Source organism: Borostomias antarcticus (assembly GCF_949987555.1).
Source record: "Borostomias antarcticus genome assembly, chromosome: 22".
NCBI classification, from domain to species: domain Eukaryota; kingdom Metazoa; phylum Chordata; class Actinopteri; order Stomiiformes; family Stomiidae; genus Borostomias; species Borostomias antarcticus.
Window position 1 is genome coordinate 13390403 of NC_140255.1, and position 24393 is coordinate 13414795.

Sequence of the window (24393 nt, forward strand, 5' to 3'; positions counted from 1 at the left end):
TGTTACAGTATGTCCGTGTATGCCAAATCCTAGATGCACAAAACGTAGCTAAAGTGGGCTACTAAGCTGTAGGAGCAAACAGACAAAGGTAGGCTATTAATACCTTCCGAAGAGGATTGCCTTCCTCGCGTGGACCTCACCAACTAGCACATGCACCTCCGTCTCCGAAAAGTTTCTCTTCTTTCCGCGTTTTTCCATAAACGTATTTGTCTTTCCTAATGCTCCACGCTATATTATGTCGGTTCCTTCCGGGGTATCCCCGTTGTCGCTGTCATAGTTTTGACCATATATGGTTGGATTTGGGCGTGGAGAGGGCGGAACACGGGGCGCGTGCGCGTACGCTCTCTTCTCCGCCAGTCTCGGATTTCTCGTGCAGAAAAGAGCGTACGACTTTTTTGATAGATCCGAAAAGCGTGTATATATTCTCGTCGTACGCTCGATTTCGCATTTTCCGCGTTTTCGTCGTACGCCCTCTTTTACACCGGAATTTACACGCTCTTTGATAAATGAGGCCCCCGGTGTGGATGACTTTATGGGACTATACCCCAAACCTCCACACGTTCATCCTTTCACTCCAACCTTTTTATCCCTTACCTAAATTCCACAAGTAGAGTAGTGGTCAGAGCATTGGACTCCCATGTGGGACATTCTTAGAGATTACCGTCTATGCTGAACGAAACTCCTCTAGTCTATATGTAGATAAACAAACACTGTTGTTTACGTTTTGGAACTGATGTGTCCAGGCGACAAGACCTATCTTAATTTATCAGACATTATTTCATGTCGTTTCAATTCACAGCTATTTCAGTGGCATGACTCGCTTCCGTCCTACCAGTCCTGAACAGACACAAGCCAGCCATGCACATAAGCCAGGCTGGACCTGTGCATCTTGCCAGAGTACAGTGCTGCATATGCCATGAGTACCGACACAATGCCAAGTGACCTGAAAATGACTGAAGAATCGGCATGTTTTCGGTCACTAAAGCCTGCTTGACGGTACAATGAATCCCGCTCGTGTCTGTAAGGACTGAAATATGCATTGTAGAATGGAAAGAGGTTGTAGATGGTAGTGTTCTAGTGGATATTGGGGTCCCGTGTCAAAGGTCCTCCTACTGTCAGCGAATTATAGATTAACCCCATTTCATCCCCTCACCCGTCATGTGTCATCAGATATGGGCCAGGATGTGGGAAACGAGTTTCTCCTCAGGGGGAGCGGGCTTTTGTCGTGTCAATAAATGGCCGTTGTCGGCAGACAGACTGACGAATTCATCAGAACATTGATCAAGGTATTGAACAGAACGCCCAAGGTCGCCACCAGCTCAGATATCCTTGACTGACATACTCCAGTTACGCGGCGTAGAAAACATGAGTTGAGATGTTACAGTGAACAAATGTTGCACCGTACATGAGTAATGTCCTTTAGGCAAGTTCTGCTGCTGAATATAGCTTTTTCCGCCACAGCTGACTTCAAGTGCTGCAGAATGGAGATTTACAGCGTAGTATAGAATGTTTCTGCTGCTGTAATTCTTACCTAAACCTTCTTCTCACGTCAATGGCATGGTCAGGTCAGGGCTATAAGTCACGGGACCCCACAGCTCCACATCCCTGTAATTGCTACTCTTATTATATCCAGTTGAACAATGGCTCTCGGTCTCTCTCCAACATCCCCTCCCCCCCCCCGACCACAGCGGTTGTTTGCACTGTATGGGGTCAAAAGGTCTTGGGCTGTTTTACAACCCATTCATGCAGCGTGTAGGCATGCGAGCGGCGGGCTGGGGAACGCGGCTCCGTGACGGCGCGTTGGGCTGCGTGGGCGGCAGACGCGTTCAGGAGCTGATGGTTAATCGATAGTGATGGATCAGCGAGCTGCATGGTTGCATGGAGCCCTGTGGTAACTGGATTGTCATGAACTACGCTGACTTTTAAACCTCCCCCTCTCCCTCCATCCTCCTCTCCTCCACTGCTCCCTATCTTCTCTGTATCTTTCCTCTATTGTGTCCAAATATCAGGTTAATGTTGATTTGTGCGTGTGTGTGTGTGTGTGTGTTTGTGTTGTTACAGCGTTACTCAGGGTCAAGAGTCATTCAACAAGGCCTGATTGAATGTGCTATATAAATATCTAGCCATGGTTTAACATCTTGTGTGCATTTACTGTTGTTATATATATTGGATTCTACAAGGGTGTGTTGTGATATCATATTGTACATGAACTGCTCAGCTGTTTAGGCGGGGTCACTGTCCACTCTGCCCTGCTGTTCTGGGAACTGTTGCTGTAAAAGTGTAATGGTTCAATGAGTCAGAATGTCTGGTGATGACTATTCAACCTTTTGATTGTATCCTTCCCTAAGAGAAACCACAACAATCACGTGACATCACATTAGTCATTTAGCAGATGCTTTTATCATGTGAATCAACTGTGACCTTTGCTCTGCGACCTCCGACCTTTAACACTTTCTGTGCCTGGTCTCTGTTTTCTAGGGGAAACACACTGGCCTGTCCGCTCCCAAAGCCACCATGGTAGGACTGGCTATTCTGTGTGGATCAGGTCCAAGTTGACCCTAACCACTGCTCCACGGTCAGATCTACAGTCCATCCCTGTAGTAGTTATGGTTAGAATGTGGACTACACTAATCTGACCCTGGGTCTGTGCTTGGGGGGCAACTTCTACCTGCCATGTTCATTGTGGTGCAGTGCCTTTCCGATGACCTCTGTCTAACCTGTACTTGACCCCCTGACCCTCCTGTCTCTGTGAGTGGTGTGTGTGTGTGTGTGTGTGTGTGTGTGTGTGTGTGTGTGTGTGTGTGTGTGTGTGTGTGTGTGTGTGTGTGTGCATTCGCTCCATCTTGATCAGCAGTGTGGTGGTGATGCTGGGTCAACTGCAAGGGACATCATACAGAGGCAATCTCAATTCTAATCATGTATAATAATTGTTAATTGTCATTGACATAACAACATATTGCTTTATATTTACCAGCTTTTTCGGTTAACCTCCTTGTCAAGGATCAACAGCAAAACATATAAAATATTTGTTTGAATTAATTCTACCTACAGTATGCCGATAGAAAACAATGTTTGGACACATATTGACCTCTTGATCATGTGTGTTGCAGTTCATATGACTGTATTGTGCTTAAAAACCAAGTCTTCCTGTCTCATACCATCCCTCTTTATCTAACGCTACTACTACTACTGTGTATGATGGGTCTACAACCTAAACTATTTTACCATGTATGGCGGTGATGCCTTTTATCTATTCATGGTGCCTAAGTGTTACAGTATGTTTACATGTACATGTTGTCTATTGTATAGTGTATTCTATTGAATGGTGCCTTGGTTATGATATGGTGTGTATTGTATGGTCTTCTATGGTGTCTACTATTGTGTGGTCCAGGACTCTCTCAGTCCCCAGCGACGGCAGAGGAGGGCTTCAGAGGTACGGATAAAGGCAGCTTTGAATGATGTTACTTCTTTTACTTAAAGAAGACATCAGATAAATCTGTGCTTATCCTTGCTGGCAATAAGTTGACCCTCTTCTCCTCGGAGGAAGGCCTTTCATCCGTCCCACAAAGGCAGCTGACGGTACGTCAATCAACTACTCGAAAACGCCGGATAGGAATCAAGCCAAACGCTGTCTTTCTTGAATGATTCCTTTTGTTTGAGTGTGATTTGGTACTGTGTGATACCCTGGGACTCTGGGAGGGGAAGATCGCTGCCGTGTGAGTCGATAAACCTTTTGATAAACCTGTGAATCACCTTGCGTCTTTGAGGCTGCGAAGACGGGAAAGGTGAGCCAGGTCCAGGAGAGAGATCTGGTGTCTGCGACCTGTCTGTAAAACGCCACCCCAACCCTGCACCCTCCTAGGGGAGGAGATCTTCAATAAAGCTCTCCTACAGTATGTCTTCTTTCTCATGTCAGGGTCAGCAGGGGCTGGCTTCTCAGTCTGTCATATTGTTATGTGAACTGGATATGAAACGCACCTCGCCCTCCTCCCCTCCCCCACGACTCCACTCTTCCCAGTCCATCATGGCGTGTTTGTCAGTGAGTCATGGCATTCATAGAGGAGCGCCGTGCCGAGATATCAAGTGACTAGCTGGTCCGCTGTGCCTTCGGGGAGCTATAGTGAGTTATGAGCGAACGAGGAAGGCTTACTGGCGTTCCAGAACAGACAGTGGCGTTAGAATTCCTTGTGTAAAGTGTAAAGGTCCCCCTCGGGCCGAGAGTGTTAGCAAGCATTTAGCAAACTCTCATTTTGTTTAGGGGATGATGCCGCTAACACTACTACCCTCTGCCGTGTCGTCCCCGTTCCCCGTTCTCGGTTTAGGCATCACCGGCCATTTGTCCATTTGCTGCATCAAACAATGGTTTCACCGGGAAGATGAATCCACCTTTGCTAGGGCTGTCTCTGTCAACATGCTCACCCTCGCAAGCGTTCAAGCGTCTTCCTTGTTCTCTCACGCTCTGTCGCATTCTGTTATGGGCTCTAGCTTTGAAGATGAAAACATACTAGCTCCTCCTTTCTACTATTCTTCCTGTGACTGCTCATGGCACTCCTTACTATCTAGGGGTGGTCGATATAGGAAAACCGGCTGCACGTACTGCAACAAAAGGAATTAAGTTATTTTCTCTTAATCACAGCCAAGGCTATCCATAGTGGCCCATAGTCAAAACACAGACATTAGAAAGTAATTAGGTCAACGGGTTAATTAGTCTATATTCGTTGCGAGAGTCCAGCTGTACTTAATCTCAACGCCCGGAGACTTATGTACACTGTGTCATTATCGAGGGCTACATTTGGAAGATGAGTGCTATAAATATAACTTGAAGCATTATATAACTAGTTCTACAACTGGGTCAGTTCTAATCCTCCCTAGAGTGTGACTCTGTAAGAATCGATGTCGGAGGGAGACGACAGTACGTTTGGCGTATCCAGGGGCCCAAGACGTGTCCGAGGCTAGCTGAGCGGAGCAGGGCTATTATGGCTGTTCACGTTTAGCCGTTAAATGTTAACAGTCTTTGTCAGTTGGTAAATGCCAGGCCTACAGTATCTCTCAGCACTCTGTGTCTTGCTGTGAGGCCGGGGAGTGTTGAAGGGCAGAAGAGCTGCGTTGACAGTGCCCACCTGTCAGCTGGAGACCCCTAGACTGACACACACCTTCCCAATGCACACACCAAATACACACACACGCACGCACACACACACACACACACACACACACACACACACATGGATGGAGAGGAGAGAGGAATACAAAGGGTTACTGAGGGCTGCTTCTGCCATGGATACAGGCTGTCGTTTGATTGCTGGCCTTTTCTTTCTTTCTTTCTTTCTTTCTTTCTTTCTTTCTTTCTTTCTTTCTTTCTTTCTTTCTTTCTTTCTTTCTTTCTTTCTTTCTTTCTTTCTTTCTTTCTTTCTTTCTTTCTTTCTTCTCTATTTTCTATCACTTCTCTATAATTTGTCCTCTTTCTCCTCTTAGCTCTCTTACACTCTCTCCAACTACTTCTCTCTCCTTTGTTTGTTTTCTTAATTCCCTGCACTCTCTCCTCTTTGTGCTCTCTCCACTTCTCTCTCTCTGCTCTCTCTCTCCACTTCTCTCTCTCTCTGCTCTCCGGTCTTTCTCTCCCCTCCTCTATATCCCCTGCTCTCTCTGTCTTTCTCTCCCCTCCTCTCTCTCTCTCTCTCTCTCCTCCCAGGGCCAGCTAGGCTCTGGTCTCTCCCTCTCTCACCTCCAGACTGTCATTTAGTCTGTGTGTTCACCAGGGGACACCTGGCAGGACCATCTTGACTGTTTCTGACGGTTCATAATGTGAATTAATTCATGAATATTGTTGTTGTTTTTCCTGAATAAATGAACACGCTGTTGTCATGCCGTTATACCCTCTACATAGTACATGCATATTCATATTTCCCATCCTTATTTCAACCAATCGTGCTGGGACGTTGTTGACTGTGGCAATGTGATTGTGCGGTTTCTGAGAAGTTTAATTTCAGAGTGATTGAAGGAGCAGTTTGAGCCTGAGGGACCGTAGGGAGGGGAGGGGGTCTGGGGTGGTTTTGGGGAGGGGTTGACATCAGGGAGGGGAGGGGGTCTGGGGTGGTTTTGGGGAGGGGTTGACATCAGGGAGGGGAGGGGGTCTGGGGTGGTTTTGGGGAGGGGTTTACATCAGGGAGGCCGGCCCTGACGGCTCCCGTAGCTGCTCAGGCGAACCCTCCCGCTCTCTCACTGATGACCTTGTTTGTTTGCTGGCTTGCTTTTCAAGGCATCCTTGATTACTGGGCTCCCGGCTGGCGGGACGACAGCAGGGATACCAGAGGTGGAACGCTAAAAACACAAGGACAAGGAAGGGAAATTACTCCCAAAATGAGTCTTGAGGGGAGCCATTTAGAGCCATCACGATCGCATAACAAATCACTGTGTTTGCCGATGGCGGAGGATGTTGTTTCAGTGTGTCGGCGTAAACCAAACACTGAAATATAGATTGTGAGGTGGATTACTCAGACTGCACTCGTGTTCGAGGTAATGGTTCCTCAGCGTTCGACTGCCCGCGCCCCCCTCCCCGCGTTAAGTGTGATGGTATGGTAATGCCGGCAATGCAAATGCTAGAGCGTTGAGTCACCTGCGACGCAATCTGGATGTTGATATGCAGGCTCCGTCGGCGGTCGTCTTCCGAAGCCCACCTGGTTGCCCCCCCCCACACACACACACACCAGAGGCATCTCACACAGCCCCGGGCTGGGATACTGCAGTGTGGATGAATCACCCAGACGACGCCTGACTGACACCTCCCTCCCTAACCCACCGCCCGGCTGCGCCATCGAACGCGCAGAACAGGGAGAGTACACCTATTAGCAATTTAAATCGTGAGCGTATTTAACCTTCCAGCCGGGAGAACGTGCCAATCAGAAAATAACCCTGTTGTTTGATTACATGGTCACACCAGCCCCCCCCCCCCCCCAATCAATCACAACGGGAGAAGAGGCCGATAATCAAAGCCTGACTGGCTGTTCCATACCCCCTCCGCCTTTGTCATTGACGGACACATTTTCTTGGAGCTCCTCAAGAACGAGGGGACTCCGGGGTACAGAATCAGCCCGGGGAGGATGACAGAACGCCGGGCCTGTTTTTGGGCCGATAACACCGTCTGGGCTCCGGGGGAGTAGGGAGGGGGGGGGTGTTATTGGCGGGGGCCCTGCACTCTCATTGCTAATTGGTCCCCTGGTTTACAGCAGGATCATTGAACTGAGCTGTCCGGCCTCTTAATTAGGAACCCTGGCCAAGCAGGAGTTCTGGAGCTAGCGTGGGCGGAGCTAGCGTGGGCGGAGCTAGCGTGGGCGGAGCCTGGCGACGGGAGCACACGGAGCGGAGACTGGAGCTGCAATGATGAAATGGTTCAGTTTAATCCAACAGTTTAACACTGGTGGACTAAAATTGAGATCACAGGGTGTGTGTGTGTGTGTGTGTGTTTGTGTGTGTGTGTCTCTTTGTGCACTGGAATGTGACCAAGAGACAGAGAGCTGGTCTGATTTCCAGGAAGATTAAGTACATGAATATATTCAGCAGACCCAGCCCACCAAATCTGTGACTGCGCAAACCAAACCCACCCGGTTTCTCTCTCTCTACAAATCACCCTTGAATCGCTACTGTCAAGATTCCTCTTCCTCTCAGAAATCAAGCCGAGAACAGCTACAGACACACAAATGACACATTCCATCTTTCTGTATAACTCCTGCAAATATCAAAAAACCACCATGTGAGAGCCAGAGCACTCGCATCACTCCCAACTCTCTGACAGATGTGAATGGATGTTTCACCAGTCAACTAATGCATTTTTAAACAGGCTCAACAGCAAACAGCAAATGAAATGAACAGCAGTCCGGCAGCTCCTTATCTACTGCTGCCTCCTAACTCAAGCTCACAGAAACCAACATGCACATGCACACGCACACGCACACACACACACACTCCACACATACAGTACAGTACAGTACACACACACACACACCAACACACACACACAAACACATGTACACACACCAAAACACACACACGCGCACACACACACACTCCACACATACACACTAACACACGTACACACACACAGGGTGCAGGGAATAGCTGTCATTCATCACCTCTCACCACAATAGGCTCTCTAAAGGGGCCATCTTTCAACTAAAGCGCCTCCACGCTTACGTGGCCAGCCAAGCACTGCTGCTGCCATACCAGCCCCCCCCCCCCCCTGTCGCTGCCTGCCGCCCTCAGACTGGCTGATTGGATTAGATGAATCTGGCATTTTGGGGAACATCATGTCATTCTGGCTCCTGATGGACTACTACAGTAGTTGGCACGGCTGCTGCACTATGCTTAGCTTTCACTGGCCGGCCAGGGTGATTTTAGGAATTTATAAAATGGCGGAGGGGGCGGGGAGGCAATCAAATCTCTGGGCGGGCAGTGCCCCCCCCCCCCCCCACACCTCCACCATCTCTTTAGACACGGCTGCTTTTTGTAGCATGCGTAGGCCTCAACATACAGGCTAGACCAAACCAAAGACCGAACCCTATACTGTACGCGTCAACGGATCAGTGACCAGCGAAAGAGGAGCTACTGTACTCATTTGTGTTTTCGAGGCCGTCGCGTTTTCACAGCAATGTCACCGTCTAGTGGGTTCTGTCTGGGCCCAATCCTGACCTCAGACGCGCGGATGTTGAAGTAGGTAATGGGGTGTTCAGATCCGTATCCCAGCCAGAACTCGTATGCACACAGCGGCTCCGTCGTGATCTCTGTGTCTTTGAGTGGGCTCTGTTCAATTATGCAGCTCCCTGGCTGTTATGTTGTCGCTGTGAATAATAAATGTTCCGTGTGTGCACGCCTGCTCGTTTCTCTTCGCCATGGTCTGCGTTCCAATTCTGTTATCCTACGGCTTTAAACTGGATTTGACTGTGCTTTCCAGGGTAACACCGAGGTTTACGGTCGGCCCGAGGACGCTGAGTCTCTTTTCTCTTGGTCTTCTCCATCTCTCCATCTCTCTCCTTCTCTGTCCATCACTCGAAATATCACTGTCCTTAGCTTGAGGAGGTTAAAGGGATGAATCACAATACGAATATGAATTTGTCAGGCGCATACAATTGTATTAAATTATACTAATGTATGTCATGTTCGGAAAATATTTCGGCTGTAGACCATGAGCAACTGACAAACATTTTAGTGAACTATCCCTTTAACGATGATCATTTCAGCTTTTTACTAACCATGATCTGTATCTGTTGCCACTGGTCAGATACAGAATACCCTTTTTCTCATGAACATTGAATGAATCTTGCATTGGTTTTCTTTTGTCATTGCAGGTACCCATCAGCACAGCTATAACCATGTTGCTCTAGGCAGCCCAACACGAACACCTAAGAATGGTAAGCGAAGCTAACAAATTAGCGTCTAGAAAACACTCGACTTTATGAAGAAAAACAGACGCTGTGGGATCCTTCTGACGCCAACCTTACCTCTCTGTATTGAAAATGCAGCCAAGACCCTGGGTGTTAACTTTGATATACTTCTTGACATGTGAGCCATCCCTTGACACCCACCCTCCCCTCAGCTCCCCCTCAGTGCAAATCCCTTCATTCACCGAAAAGCCGGCATTTGTTAAAGATAGAATCAGAGAGGTGTCACATCCCGTAGCCGAGAACATTTTTCTTGCCGAGCGGATGAGCGACTCTCCAAGGGAGCTCCGGTGACGGTCTGTCATCTTTATAAGGAAATGGGATTGGCTGCAGATCAGGTTAATGTTGTGTTAAGGTCGTCCGCAAACCCCCCCCCCCCCCCCGGGTCCTGTGCTCCTCCACGGGGCATTCAGATGATCAACCCTGTCATCCACAGATGGAGTGTTATTACCAGAACCTCCCAGTTCCCCACTGGGAGGGGAAAAAAATCACCCCGGCGTTTTATGGACAGTGTCATTTTCTTATTCGTTTTGCTGCCAATTTTTCCATTCCTTTGTGAGCTGGCTAGAGTGAGGCTGGGAGTACGGGTGGGCAAATGTGAAGAAGAGCGCTGGTTGCGTCTGGACAAAAGGGGTGAAGAGAGATAGAGGGAGGGAGTGGTGTGGGAGGGGGTGGGGGATAAAAAGATGAAAAAGAAAAGGGAGAGATAAAAATCGAATTCCTTTTGTGTTTGTGTAACTATTCTGTGAGGTCCAGTGATCCGGAAGCTTTTTGAGTCAAATCGTCAGTCGTAACACCGACTCGCGTGTCCTGTAGAAAATCCCATGTGTGGTCCATTTCACACACACACACATATATATATATATATACACGCCTGTACAGACAAACGAGTAGAGCCTTTAAAATCTAAGGACAATGTGAAGCAAACGTCTTACACACAAGCGTTGGTCACAGGGTACATAAGAGGAGATGTCCCCCATTGGTCCCTCAGTGCTCTTTGAATGATGCAACCATAGGCGTCTGTGTAAGGGTTAAAACATGCATTTTATGATCCGTACTTTGTCACAACGTCAGGAGCACTGGGATCTAGAGGCCCAGCATATGAGCTCTTTGATGGCTGCTCTGGTGGTATAGGATATTGGGTTTTCTAAGTGGGATGCAGGGTTTGACTGATTGAATGTTATTCCACACCATCACCATGTTTCTGAAATGTTTGTTTTTCATTTGGATTTATTAGCTCACCGATCATTGAGACGTGGTAAGTCGCATATGCACATACATGCACCCATGTACGCGCGTGCAAACACACACACACACTCTGTCTCTCTCTCTCCTTGTCCCTGTCTCACTCACACACACTCACAGACACACGCATGGTTGCACACAATCTGCACAGATGCACACTCAACCTGACTTGCGTGCATGTGCAGAAATGGGTGCACACACACCCACGCACACCCACGCACACACACACACACACACACACACACACTTCTGCCTTTGTAATGTTCCCCTTTTCTACCTAGTATGTGGCGTGGTCATACTGGGAATTGTGTTATAGCAGTGAGATGTGTTTGGTTGGGAGGTAGCTACAGCATGTCACAGTATGAGACAGTTTTTCTCTTTGTGGAGGCAGGGTGGCAGACAGTTCTTTCACAGCGCACTCCCTGTCCTTCTCAAACTCACCCCCTACAGCTGCCTGGTCCCCTGCTGTCACCCCCCCTCCCCTCTCTTTCTCTCTATCTGTTTTTTACCTCTCCTGTCTGTCTCTGTATTTTTCCATCTCTCTACCTTCTCTTTCCCTCCCTCTCTCTCTCTCTCTCTCCTGCATCCGATACCCAGCCCATATTTTTTTATCTGTCTGTTGGAAGCTAGTCTGGAGCCACACCCATTCCTACTGCTCTGCACTGCGTGACAGGCTAGCAGTCCACAGGGGAGAGGGAGGGAGAGAGAGAGGGAGAGATGGATGGAAAAATACAAAAAGACATATGGAGGGAGGGAAAAGAGAAAGAAAATAGGAAAGAAGAAGAGACAAAGGGAAAGAGAGACAGAGAGGGAGAAAGTGAAAGCAAAAAGAGGGAGGGGTAGAAAAAAAAGAAAGCAAGAGTGCTAGAGTCCAGAAGCCCCAGTGCTTCTCTCTTTGGCGTCATATCGCATCGCATCAGTCAGGACCTCGACCCTCCCTCCTTCCCTAGGCCTGCCCCCCGCAGTGACACAGGCAGCAGGGTCGCTCTGGAGCCAACAGCTGTTGTTTGTTGTCCTGTTGTTGTTTTTGGACTGCTGTTACCCCCCCCACCCCACCTCACCCCTCTCGCCTGTCCAGTCTGTACCAGTTGCTCGGTGCCTGAAGACCACCACTGCCTCCATCCTGAAACTCCCTGTCACACATCACGCTCCCCCCTCCTTCAGACCCGCTCTGTGATCGTTGCCTGTGGTCTCAAATCTGGATCTTCTTGAAGGGCTGGGGGGGGGGAGGGTTGAAACAAATCTGCCCCATTGTTCTCCTCCTCTCTGTCTGTGTGTCTCCCCCAGAGAACACCAGAATGAGCGGCATCCTGACCTCGCAGACGGAGCCCTACGACCTCTCCTTCTCCCGCTCCTTCCAGAGCCTGTCGCACCTGCCACCCTCCTATGAGGCGGCCGTCAAAGCCGACCTCAGTCGCTACTCCTCCCTCAAGAGACTCAGTAGGTTCACTGAACGCCTCCGTGGCTGGCTGCACAAAAAAAGGGCGCCCGAGCGGGGCTGGACCCCCCTCCCGGCGCCCAACAACCTGCATGTTAGAAAAAACACTGCATTCGTTAAGGCTTCACTGGCGCCGCAACCCCCACATTACTGCTTGATAAGTAGTGGCGAGCTGGAATGTGGAGATCTGGGAGCCCTGGGGCGGTGGGGGGGGGGTTCATCCAGGGTAGATGAGTGAGTTTTCGACTGAGTTGTAAAAAGTGTTTACCTCTGTAGACTGTGCTGACTTGAGGCATGAGAGTGAACACAGTAATACTCACGGGTCACCCATGATCCTCCATCAGTTCTAGTTAGTCATCTCCCGGGGGAGAAACAAAACATGAGTCACTGGTATTCTGTGCTACAGTACGACTACTACTTTGACTTCACTAGTCTTGTCGCTCCCTGCTGACAGACCTGTTCTTTGGAACACCAGCCAGCCACAGATATTCTCAGAGCCTTTCTAACCGTATTAAGCTGTGGCTCATGCCCGGTCCAGCGCAGTATTGATTTAGTGTGCTACGCTGAATTCTGCCTCGTAATGAGGTCTCATCCCGTGATATCCTCTAAGTGGAACGCAAATATTCCTTAAGGCTGGTGTAATTGCATCATGGCTGCCCTACTTCTCTGTTGGCTGGCGACCAAAGTGAGGCGAGCGGGATGTGTCTCTCCCACTCAGCCCCATCAGAGCTCCACTCATCAGTGGATGATTCTCTTAAGTCAACTTTTACAGCCCTGTACATGCACACACCAGGGACCTTGTCAAGGAAAATGAGTAGCCTACTGTAAAACAAGCGAATTTAGGATATTTTAAACTGATATTCAACTTTATTATTTTGGTTTCAGAGCAACAAAAAAAAGGCATCTCGGTCTTGAAGAACAATCTAGTGTTATCAAAATCATGTTTATGCAGTGGTACTGTATAAGCAGAAAAAATATATAAAACTGAGCTCACATTGTCCAAGACAATTGCCCAGATACCCGTCAAACCTTCTCAATCGTTTCTGCCAGTGTGTTAAACCAGAGACGCGTCCCCCGGCGACGCCGTTCTATAATCCAAGCATCTTCTGTCTCGTTTCGATTCTAAAAAAACAAATCATTTGTTGCAGCAAATAGCCATAAGGCTTAGCAGCTTCCTTTTGTTACACTGCTGGTATCTGTGCTGTGATAGATCCTGCTGGATTGTGCTGCAGGAGAGATAGAGGAGCAGTTTCTTTCATGGAGTAATGGAAGTGAGAACCTCGGCTTCTGCTTATGAATGTAAATTGAACTGAAATTAAAGCAGATATTGTAGTGTGTGCAAAGTACAGTTCTGTACATATTATGAGTTATTCATTCATTCCCTCTCAGAATCTTACATCAGAGAAGTAGCTTCGGGTCTATTTTTTTTCTAATATACTGTAAAAACAAAGAAAATCTTGAAAGATGTATAACATATTTCTTTAATTCATTCATTAATTTAAATTCAAGATCAACTTTTATTTCATTAATTCATGTTTCATTCATTCATGGGCTGTCATACTGTAACTCGCATCTCTGAGAAGTGAAAGATTTTTACAGTCTTCTGTGTCTCTAACTGATATAGACAGGCCAAATTCTACAGTGTATTTTCTGAACTCCGAATAAAGGTGTAGAGGTCTTTCTTAATAATTCATCAGCATCAGATGAATGATATTAGAGTTATCTTCCGTCTCACTTTAGCAGTTAAACATTCATGGTCGTCTTCAGGAAGAACGGGGACCCAAAGGACATCAGCTTTGGCAAACGGCCCCACTGATGTCTTTGTGGGCTTGAACTTTAAAGATTTCCATTTTGCTAAATAATTTATGCCACAGCTCCAGTCAGTCATCCTCACAGACAGGATGTGTGTGTGTGTGTGTGTGTGAGAGAGAGAGATGAGTGCCTGCATGTGACTGATGGTTGAAGCATGGTTCTATTCACTGACAAAGACGATGAGATAAGAAACCCGATGAGATTTGAGAGTACTCTCTGTGAGTTGTGGCATCGTTCCAACACCAGCCACGTTGATTCACACGCAGCTCTCCTGCATTCAAATCCAACCTGCATTGTATGACCTAGCTCGGTTACTCACACGGTTGCTCATACCGCGTTTGATCACACAGGAGAAGGAGCATGAGTTATATCAAGGACGGGCGATGTGAAATTCACACTTGAACCTGCCGATGATTAAATTAGGGCCTCATATACGTACAGAGAGTGCTGGGTAAACCGTCTGTGCGGTGGTGCATGCATTGTGACATTGTTTGTTTACACACTTTAACTTGACCTTTGCAAAGTTCGACCCCACAGCCAGAATCGCCTGTGGAAGCACAGATGCAATCCTGGCTAGAGTTGAGATGCTACGGTATGTGTTGAGCATTTAATAGGGTTTGACTGTCTCTCTCTCTCTCTCTCTCTCTCTCTCCTCCTGGTCTTCTATTCTCCCCGGTGGGTTAAGGAAAGATGACCTACAGATTCAGGCATTTTATGGACCTAATGTTACCTTACCTACCACCTCTCCCTCCCATCTGCCCAAACCACTTATTCTCTCTCTCACTCTCTCTTCTGCATTACCCCCCATCTCTCTCCAATCTCTCTCTCTCCTACCGGCCACCCCTCCTCTCTCTCTCCTTTCCACAGCAGATAAAGAGGTGGAGGAGTACTACTCTCGCAAGCGTCACCTGCCTGACCTGGCGGCCAGGAGCACCGTTCCCTTACACGTCATCAAGATGAACCAGGAGCAGGTGCGTACTCAAGAGCCTCATTATACAATTTCCATAGACGATGATTCCATGTTTCATTCATGAATTCATTTTTGTGCGTGGCTGTAAGCCAGCGCACCTAAGATAGCGTTTGTCCGGTTATCACTCCCTCCCTCTGGTCAATGTTGACCTGCATTTCTCTGTTGGCACCACAAGAGGCAGTAGTCCCAGCACACCAAAATAAAGAAGGACACCAAAATCAACTTGTCAATCTCCACTGCACAAGTAGAGTAGCGGTGAAAGCATTGGACTCCCACCCGGGAGATCGGGGTTCAAGACCCGATGGGGATGATTTTATGGGACTATACCCCAAGCCTCCACATGTTCATCCTTTCACTCCGACCTTTACCCCTTGCCTAATAGGTCAGATCCTGTCCCAACCCCAACCCTTATTTTAACCCCAACCCACACTAGGGACTAGAAGGAGGACACCAAAATCAACCCGCCGATCTCCACTGCACGAGTAGCAGTGAAAGCATTGGACTCCCACCCGGGAGATCACGGTTCAAGACCCGGTGGGGATGACTTTATGTTATCATCAGTGTAACTGATTTAGCCACTGACCCCTACCATTAATGTTATGGAAGCTGCTGCAAGTTGTTGTGAGCTCATGAGCTAACTGGCTATCCCGCTCTTATTGTGCTGGATTAGCATTGGAAGCATTGGAACTGATGTGTCCAGGCGACAAAACCTATCTTAATTTATCAGACATTATTTCATGTAATTTCAATTCACAGCCAACATTTCAGTGGCATGACTCGCTTCCGTCCTACCAGTCCTGAACAGAAACAAGCCAGCTACGCATATAAGCCAGGCTGGACCTGGCCTGGTTTCACTAAGCTGCTTCCTTCCTGCATAGGTGGGATACAGAACCACGGTGCCCCACAGAACCACGGTGCCCCACAGAACCACGGTGCCCCGTGTTCAACCTTGCATATGTTCTCGCGGCTCACCTCTAAGCATAGACATTACATTATACCGACATGTGTCTGTTAGTGTCTGTGTATTGCTTAACGTCCTCTTCCCTGTCTTGTTGCCCATCAGCTCCAACAGCAGCAGCAGCAGCTCCAGAGCCAGCCCCCCCAGACGCAGGTCTCCCAGGCCCCGTCTCAGCAGCAGGCGCCCCCGCAGCAGGCCCAGCAGAGGCAGAGGCCCCGTCGTGTCCAGAGGGCCATGTCCCAGGACCGGGTGCTTTCCCCCCACAAGGGCCCCCAGCACGACTACAGCTCGCCCCCCTACGGGATGTCCCCCTACGGCGGGCGCATCCTGTCGGACGAGCAGCTTCTCTCGGCCGAGCGTCTGCGGTCCCAGGAGAGGCTGATGTCCCAGGAGAGGCTCTCGTCTCAGGACCGCCTGTACTCCCAGGACCGCCTGTACTCCAAGGACCGCATGTACTCCCAAGACCGCCTGTACTCCAAGGACCGGCTTCTGTCACAGGACCACATCATGTACTCGAAAGACCGCCACTTCTCCCAAGACCGCCTCTACTCCCAGGATCGCCTCTACTCCCAGGACCCCCTGCTGTCGCCCGACAAGCTGATGTCGCTGAAGTGCGGCGCGGTCAGCAACGTCTCGGGCGGCTTCCACGGCAACGACAAGTCGATGTCCCGCGCCACCTCGCACACGGACGTGTTCATGCCCACCACTCCGCTGATGGACCGCTACAAGATGACCAAAATGCACTCCCATCCCAGTGGCTCCAACAACCCCGGGGGGCAGCCGGTGGGCGGGGCCTCTGCGCACACCAACACGTTATCCATGAACCAGACGTCGACTAAGAGGCAGGCGTTCGCCTCCAGACGGACCCACACGGTAGAGCAGCTCCACTACATCCCCCAGCACCACCAGCAGCAGTCCCAGCAGCAGCACTACCGCACAGGCAGCAAGACAGAGGTGACTGTCTAGGCTAGCTGGCTAGCTATAGCTAGCTAGCAATGTAGCGGTTAGCAAACCTAATTGTTAGCAACCTAGCGGCTAACTGCTAGATATAGGGAGGGAGGACTGGGATATTGGGGTTGGGTGATACTGGCCTTTTATGAGAGAAGAGTATGTGTGGGGATGTCATTCAAATTTCCAGCAAAGTCAATCATAGATATGCTCACATCACCCGGCCTTGTCTGACTTTAAACCTGAACAAGAACACACTGCAGCACTGGTGCGATACAGCATACTTAAAGGTTCTTAAGTATCCAGTGAGACAGCATAATGTTCCATCACAGAGCACACAGTTCAGCTGTGCTGGAGTGGGAGGTATGGTGTGGTAGTTTGCACCAAGCTAATTTACACTTGTCACGTCAGTGACTAGCCCTTTTCATTTACAGTTCGGAGTGTAGTTAAAGCGCCATTGAGAACATGTGGATCATGCCTGGATTTGGACGTGTTAGCATTCTCTCTTTCTGTCCAACCAATCTGTCCTGTGACCTTCAATTCTTAAGGGCTTTGCATGGTTAACCACAAGGACCGATGTCTCCATGACACCTGTTGTGCAACACAACATGACCACGGGTGATATACCGGGAAGAACCTGTAATAAGAAAAAAAAACTTTATAAATATATAAATATATAAATCTACCATTTGTAATTTGTGTCCTACTCATAGCTATAGAACATCTTGAAGAAATGAAAACTGTTGTTACTACTGTAGCACTTCTGTCAGAGCCTCTGACAAATGTTCCATTTCTAAGAACTACGAAGTGGTTTCTTGGGTTAAAAAGCACAATCAATTAACAAACGTTTCTGTTACTGTTCAGTTTTGATTTGTTTTTGTTCATAAGTTTGATCAGTGATGGCTAGCTTGTATCAGTTTGTTATTAAGTAATGGCAGGTTTCTTTGCTTCCAGTAGATGATTGTAAATAAGATATTCTAGAAGCAGTAAATGGACAAGTCTGTACTGGTTGGATTTTGTATTAGACTCTCTGTTTTCAGTAGATTCTGAACAAATTATAAAATTATCACCGTTTTGTGAGTTCAGACTAGAAAAAACCCACTTAACCAAGTATTTGACAGGATCAACTAATACTAGGCTATACTGTGTGTGTGTCTTTGCAAAACATGTTTGTAGAATGAGAAGTGAATGAATGTGTCCTTGATGGAAGCTATACCACTGTTCATATTTGGATGTAGACTATGTTCCATGGACTGATAAGAGGAGTTGAACTTCATGATGGTGGGTTATAATGCTTGTTGCAGTAGGGGTCAAATAAAACATCCATATTTTTCTAAACATTCCACCTGCCTCAAGCTGCCTTCATTCTATACACTTGGAAACATGAAACACAACAAGTCCTAATGCAGTTCAGCTAAGCCCAAATCACAGAGCTAGGCCTATACTTTTACAAGCATTTCACCCAGACAGACCACCTCAAACTGACAGTTTTACCACATGATCTTCCTCAGATGTGGGTCAGAATCATAGCCTATTTTACTTTGACACATGAATTAATATGTCCGACTTTAATGCAGCCGGTGCAATCTAAGAAACCTCTTTAAATTCATTGAAATCCAACCTTTTTTTTTCTTTTTACAGCAAACAGCCAAAGCAATCAGATCCCAGCAGAAACACAAAAATGGGAAATAAGCGAAATAAGTTTGGGTTTCCAATTTACACCGACCCTCCAACCCATCAGCATTTAGATGAAAATATGACTCGTAAATCAAAAGAAATCGGTAGACTGGGAGAAGTAACTGAAGCGTAAAGGTGACCCGCTGATCACAGGCTCGCGCACAGGCTGGCAAGAGAGGAGAGGAGAAACTGGCCAAGTGCATGACTTCCCATGAAATAATCACGAGCTTTCAAACTGTCGTTCTGCATTTTATATCGCCGTGTCTCATTCAACAACACAATTCATTCTCCCGCTCCACTCCAGTTTTATTGCTGACATGTCGGAGGACAGAGGGCCCTCTTTGCTTGTTAAACATTTATCTCTCCGTTTGTCTTCTGCTTTGGTGGTCCATGTTACGCCACCGCGCTTAAAAAGGCTTCTTGGTGATAACGGCTGTACCCAGAGTCTGGACATATGAGACAAGACAGTGGGGCATCTGTGAGCCACAGAGAAACTACTACAGTACATATGTCATCAAACGCTGACAATATTATCAAGCCTAGCCTATCTGAATTGTGTACATATTGCATCTTCAGAGGCATCCTTGCTATGCAGTGTCTAGCTTTAATCCTGCAGACCAGTCAATGCAGGTTGAGCTGCCTGCAAGCCTCTTGAATGGGGATTCAAGACACTCAAAGACACAATTAAGGTTGGTGCAGGAATTAGGAGACAATACGTTTGGCTATTGGCAAGACACATGACAAGATAGATAAGTGTGAACGCTAACATCCTCCATTAAAACCTTTTAACAGTGATAAAGTGAGAACACTTTTTGGTAATCATACCAAACTCCAGGCCACGTATAGCCTACTCTATAAGAAGTGAAGTGAAGTGTCTGATAAGTCAGTAAATAGGGTCAGATATTTCATCCTTGTGCAGAAAAAATAAATAAAATAATGATGAATGTTTTTTCAATGTTGTCCGCACTGCCCGACTATTCACAATTCTGTTAAATCCCTGCACAATGACCTGCTTATCTCACTCCGCACAGGATCCAGAACCAATATCACTCATAATCCAGATTGGAGGCAGTTAACAGACATTTGTTTTATGACAGATGCCTGATTCAGATAAACATTTCATTAGCAACTCATCAACTCTGTCAAAGCTAATTACCCCCGCCCCTGGCCCAGCCAGAACCGCGCCTCTTCAACCAGGACTGCTCCGCTTCCATCCAGACTGCAGAGCAGAGATGGGGACAGGGGACAGGGGCTGGAACGTGGACAGAGACAGGAAGACACAGGGGTAGGAGGCAGGAAGTGGAACAGACGCAGGGGGAAAGGACAGGGACAGAGGACGTCGGTTGGACATAGAGACAGGATTTCTCTCTTTTTGAAAACGTGGTGACATACTCGCGACCTCACCATTCTCACTAGCATACAAGGTTGGTACAAAGTGCTGGGACATTGTGACTTTTACCTTGCACTATTCACCATAATGCAGTAGGCTACTGAGCACGAGCATGCCTCGAGCCAAAAAAAGAGAGTAAAAAGAGAAAAAAAGAGGAATTGAATATATTTTTTTTTTAAACACATCATCGCCATCAAGGGCATGATGAAGCCTTTTCTTAGGGATAAGTATTCAAGGTGGTTAGCCTACATAATAAACCCTGCCAAGCACCATAAGCCCACACATTACCCGCATCTATGGCCTGACCTGTAACCTAGCAACCACCTGACGTGGCACACGGAGTGTGATTAAAGGCAGCTCCTTCACCGTTCGGAGGGCGGCCCTTTGAAAGACCCCCCCACCCCCCACCCTCAAGTCCAGCCTTCACTCTCTGGGCTGCCCTAGCAATCGTCATTCTGTTTTTAGCCTTCAAAAGACTGGATGCTATAGCCACGCTTGGCCGGCATTATTAGGGAGTTATTCAGGGGTATAGGGCATGGTCTGCTCTGCAACCGAGTAGCCTATATTCCAGGGGAGACTCTTTGATCCAAAGAGAATCTCAAATTCTACTTTCGGCTTCATCTCAGTTGTGCTCAGGGACTTTTGAAAAGCTCTATGTTTACTGCAAAAAAAAAACCTCCAACACATACAGTGCATTCTGTGGTCTCCAATGAATGGAAGTCAACAAAATAACAGAGGTGCCTCAAAACAAATCCTACAGTGCACCAAAACATTTCTCTGGTGTCGGACCATGCATGCCTACACACCATCTGTGGGGCAGTGTCAATGCTACATTTGTGACACACAGGCGTCTCTACTCGCATTCCCACTAGACGTAGGCAGAATCTATTTTCATAATGCCACCAGAAGGGGTAATTTGTGAGTTCTACATAAATTGCCTCCTTCTGCGTTATTGCTTTTTTCCTCCGGTTCCCTCCGTCCGTTCGTCGTCCTCCTCCTCCTCCTCCTCACACCTCCCAGTCTCCCAGTGCATTGTTAAGGCTTTCCAATAACCAGATAAAGGACACACCAGGGAGCCCGAGCTGATGAGAGAGAAGGATGGAGAGAGAGGGGGGGGGGGGGGGGGGGGGGGTCATCACAGGAGTCTTGCTGAGGCATCATAACAAAAAGCATTCTTCCTTTTTTTCACCCTACTGTCCTCTAAGACTGGTTCACTGTATGTGTGTGTGTGTGTGTGTGTGTGTGTGTGTGTCAGAAGTATAGCATACATATGTGTACAATAGAAGAGCATATCTGTGAGACTCCAGAATGAGCTTTTCAGTTTGGGGAGTTTGAGTCACAGAGGGAGGAGAAAAGAGAGAAACGTGGGTGGGGGAAGGGGGGGTAGAGAAAGAGAGAGAGAGAGAGAGCGAGAGAGAGAGAGAGAGAGAGAGAGAGAGAGAGGCTGCTGGGAGGCTGGAGGAGTGTGAAAGAACAGAGGCTGAGAAACGGAGCGTTTTTGTGGAAACGAGAGACTTCGCTGAAGAGAAGGTGAATGAATACTGTATAAAGTATAACACATAAAACAATGCAAACCGATGATGCACTTAAATATGAAATCTTTACTCTACAAAATAGTACAGAAAATAGAGAGATATAAAACTTTTTTTTCTCAGCTTGGATAAAATAAAGGTGGATAAAAAAACAACATTTGTGCAGCCGTTATCCTACTGATTAAAAGCAGAAACTAATCTTGTATAGTGCTATGGATCATTACCACCCGTTAAGTTTGTTGCACCTCTATTAGTATACGGCATACAGAGATGCACTTCAGAAGAGGTTTTTCTTTGCCTCTCCTTTCACAGAGACCGTACTTGACCCAGAGCTCAGTGTCATAATGGGAAAACAACCCCTGTAAAGATGAATTAGTGTCCATCTACGATGCAGATAATCTACACACAGTACTACAATACGGTAGGGCACGGTCCATCCAGATGACCCGCATCCCCTCTCAAGTGACTCACCGCTACATTCAACACAGAGGGCTGATTTCCCAGACTGGGATCCCATATAACTGGTCAGTCAACCTACTGTACATCCAATGCAGTATTTAATGTATCCCTTTTAAGTTGAATTGAACCCACAACCCTGTTATCGCAAAGCACCGTGCCTGATCTTCTGAGCTAACCCTCCTCTGCAGCTGAACCTAGACCTGCAGCAGCAGGGCCACGCCGGCCAGCGTCCATTTGGAGGGCTTCTCTTTGGTCTTGAGGTTGAAGGTCCACACGTAGGTGGGGCCCCTCTGGCGGGTCTTGTAGACGGGGCATTGGTAGACGTTGCGGACCTCCTGCTTGTCCACGGGGATGGCCTTGATGAAGATGACGGGCATGGCGGGCGTCAGCTCTTTCAGTCGGGCGTCCACCATCAGGCCAGCCTGGGAGAGAGAGAGGAAGAGGGGGAGAGAGGAGGAAGAGGGGGAGAGAGGAGGAAGAGGGGGAGAGAGGAGGAAGGGGGGGAGAGAGGAGGAAGAGGGGGAGAGAGGAGGAAGGGGGGGAGAGAGGAGGAAGAGGGGGAGAGAGGAGGAAAGGGGGGAGAAGAGGGGAGAGAGAGAGAGGAAGAGGCGGAGAGAGGAGGAAAGGGGGGAGAAGAGGGGAGAGAGAGAGAGGAAGAGGCAGAGAGAGGAGGAAGGGGGGAGGAAAAGGAGGAGAGAGGAGGGAGAGGGGGGAGGAGGAAGATGGCAGGAGAGGAGGAAGATGGGGAAAGGGTTAGTTACATAGTTACTTACTTACTTACTTATAGAGAGGGAGAGATTCCATTGCTTGGAGGAGGAAAATAATTTGTACTATTGATTGATTATTTCCTGACGGCTGCATTTCTTCCAACTTTACTGAACACTTAAAATAGTACAAAGGAGTTGTGTTCCATTAATCCTGGTTGGCAGAGTAACACAAGACTGCTCAGCATTTGCACACTTGAAAGAGTGGTGAAAGTCACTGGAGTTGGTGCTGAAAGTCAAGCTTCATATCCGCCTGGCAGCACCACTCTACAAACACGCTGAGACAGAGCAGTCCGTCTCTTTAATTAATCCCCCTCTACTTAGCATGGGACAGAAACAAGTTCCCCCCTGCCCACTGACTATGGGAACTAAAATGTAAATCCCGGTGACATTGTAGAGTCCAGAGGACAAAGCCATTTATGATGCCTTCGTGAATTACAACCCTTAATTGCAGCCTGCAGTTGCCATAAAACTTTACCGTGCCCTTAAATAACGACGGTTTAATGTCTATTTAGGTAAATACGATAGATGGAGGATAGTGAAGGGGGCCAGACCTTATCTAATTGAAATTCATGATGGTTTAGCAACAGTTGTTGAGTTGGAATCAATAAGAATAAAAGATAACAAAAACAGATTTACTGGTTGCAGGACAAGTGCATATGCTATGGGGTGTAAACACAAAAATACACACCACCCCCCCCACACAAAATCACACACATACTGGACCACTCCACCAACACAAAATTACACACATGCATATCCCAACAAAAGCACACACACACCACTGCCCAACACAAAATCACACACATACATCCCAACACAAAAACACACACACACACCATCCCCCAACACAAAATCACACAAAATCACACACACACACACACACACACACACACACACACACACACACACACACACACACACACACACACACACACACACACACACACCATCCCCCAACACCAAAAACATCTCTGTATCTTTTATCTTTTACATGTGGTTAGTCAGTGGATTGCTGTATATCCCAGCAGTCTTTGATGCTGTGTCTCTCTGAATAAGTAGCAACACTCATTCATATAGATGAGCAGGTTTATCATAAATGTCTGACTGTTACAACTGAAGCTGCACATGGAGGTCTGCTGCCCCAGTTCACACTCCACTACACCCAGGGGGAGAGGAGGAGAGGAGAGGAAAGGGGAGAAGGAGGAGAGGGGAAGGGAAGGAGAAAGGAGAGGAAGAGAGAAGATGTGATGGAAGGAGAGCAGAGCCGAGGAGGAGAGGAGCGAGCACAGGGGAGGAGTGGAGTGGAGGGGGGGGGGGGGAGGATAAGAGAGGAGAGGGAAGAGGAGAAAAAAGGGAGGAGAAGAATTAGGGGAGAGGAGTAGAGAGGAGAGTAGTGCCTGCCTGCTTGTCTGTCTGATCCAGCCTCAGCCTCCTTCTGAGTGTTTCAGTGCAAACTCCACACATTCGCTAATGAAGATCTCTACAGGGACACTCGTTGAAAGCTGGAGGCAAATAGAAGGCAGGAGGCTAGGGGTGTGTAGACGGCCGCCCCAGGAAGCCAGAGGAGTGCATAATGTTCCTAGAGCCGCATGCCTCTGTTGAACTCAGCAGAGAATCCTTGTAGAGGCTCTGTGACCGTAGGGAGAATATGGCTTCAGCTCCAAGCAACATGAGACCACGTAAGTTATTCAAACTTAAACCATTCGCCTTCAATATACATGAAAAGGCAATAACTTGCTTTTGAATGTCAGCCGACTGTGTCA

General features: G+C 47.8%; 2 protein-coding genes across 14 annotated transcripts in view; one reads left to right on the forward strand and one right to left on the reverse strand.

Moving 5' to 3' along the window:
• LOC311323595 (shisa family member 6) overlaps positions 1-16823 on the forward strand; it is a gene marked incomplete at both ends in the record, with an annotated part of 48613 nt that extends 31790 nt beyond the window's left edge. The window contains 6 exons of one of the 13 annotated variants that reach the window (XM_084455850.1): positions 2479-2517; positions 9342-9404; positions 10672-10692; positions 11967-12119; positions 14797-14900; positions 15963-16823. In XM_084455850.1, coding sequence (XP_084311976.1) covers positions 2479-2517; positions 9342-9404; positions 10672-10692; positions 11967-12119; positions 14797-14900; positions 15963-16823 — 1241 coding nt within the window. Of the gene's footprint in view, positions 1-2478; positions 2518-9341; positions 9405-10671; positions 10693-11966; positions 12141-14796; positions 14901-15962 lie in introns of all 13 variants that reach the window. The other 12 variants (XM_084455855.1, XM_084455856.1, XM_084455857.1 and 9 more) reach the window with 12 other exon arrangements.
• A 5234-nt stretch (positions 16824-22057) lies between these two features.
• dnah9 (dynein, axonemal, heavy chain 9) overlaps positions 22058-24393 on the reverse strand; it is a gene marked incomplete at both ends in the record, with an annotated part of 99135 nt that continues 96799 nt past the window's right edge. The window contains one exon of the mRNA XM_084456483.1: positions 22058-22285. Coding sequence (XP_084312609.1) covers positions 22058-22285 — 228 coding nt within the window. The remainder of the gene's footprint in view (positions 22286-24393) is intronic.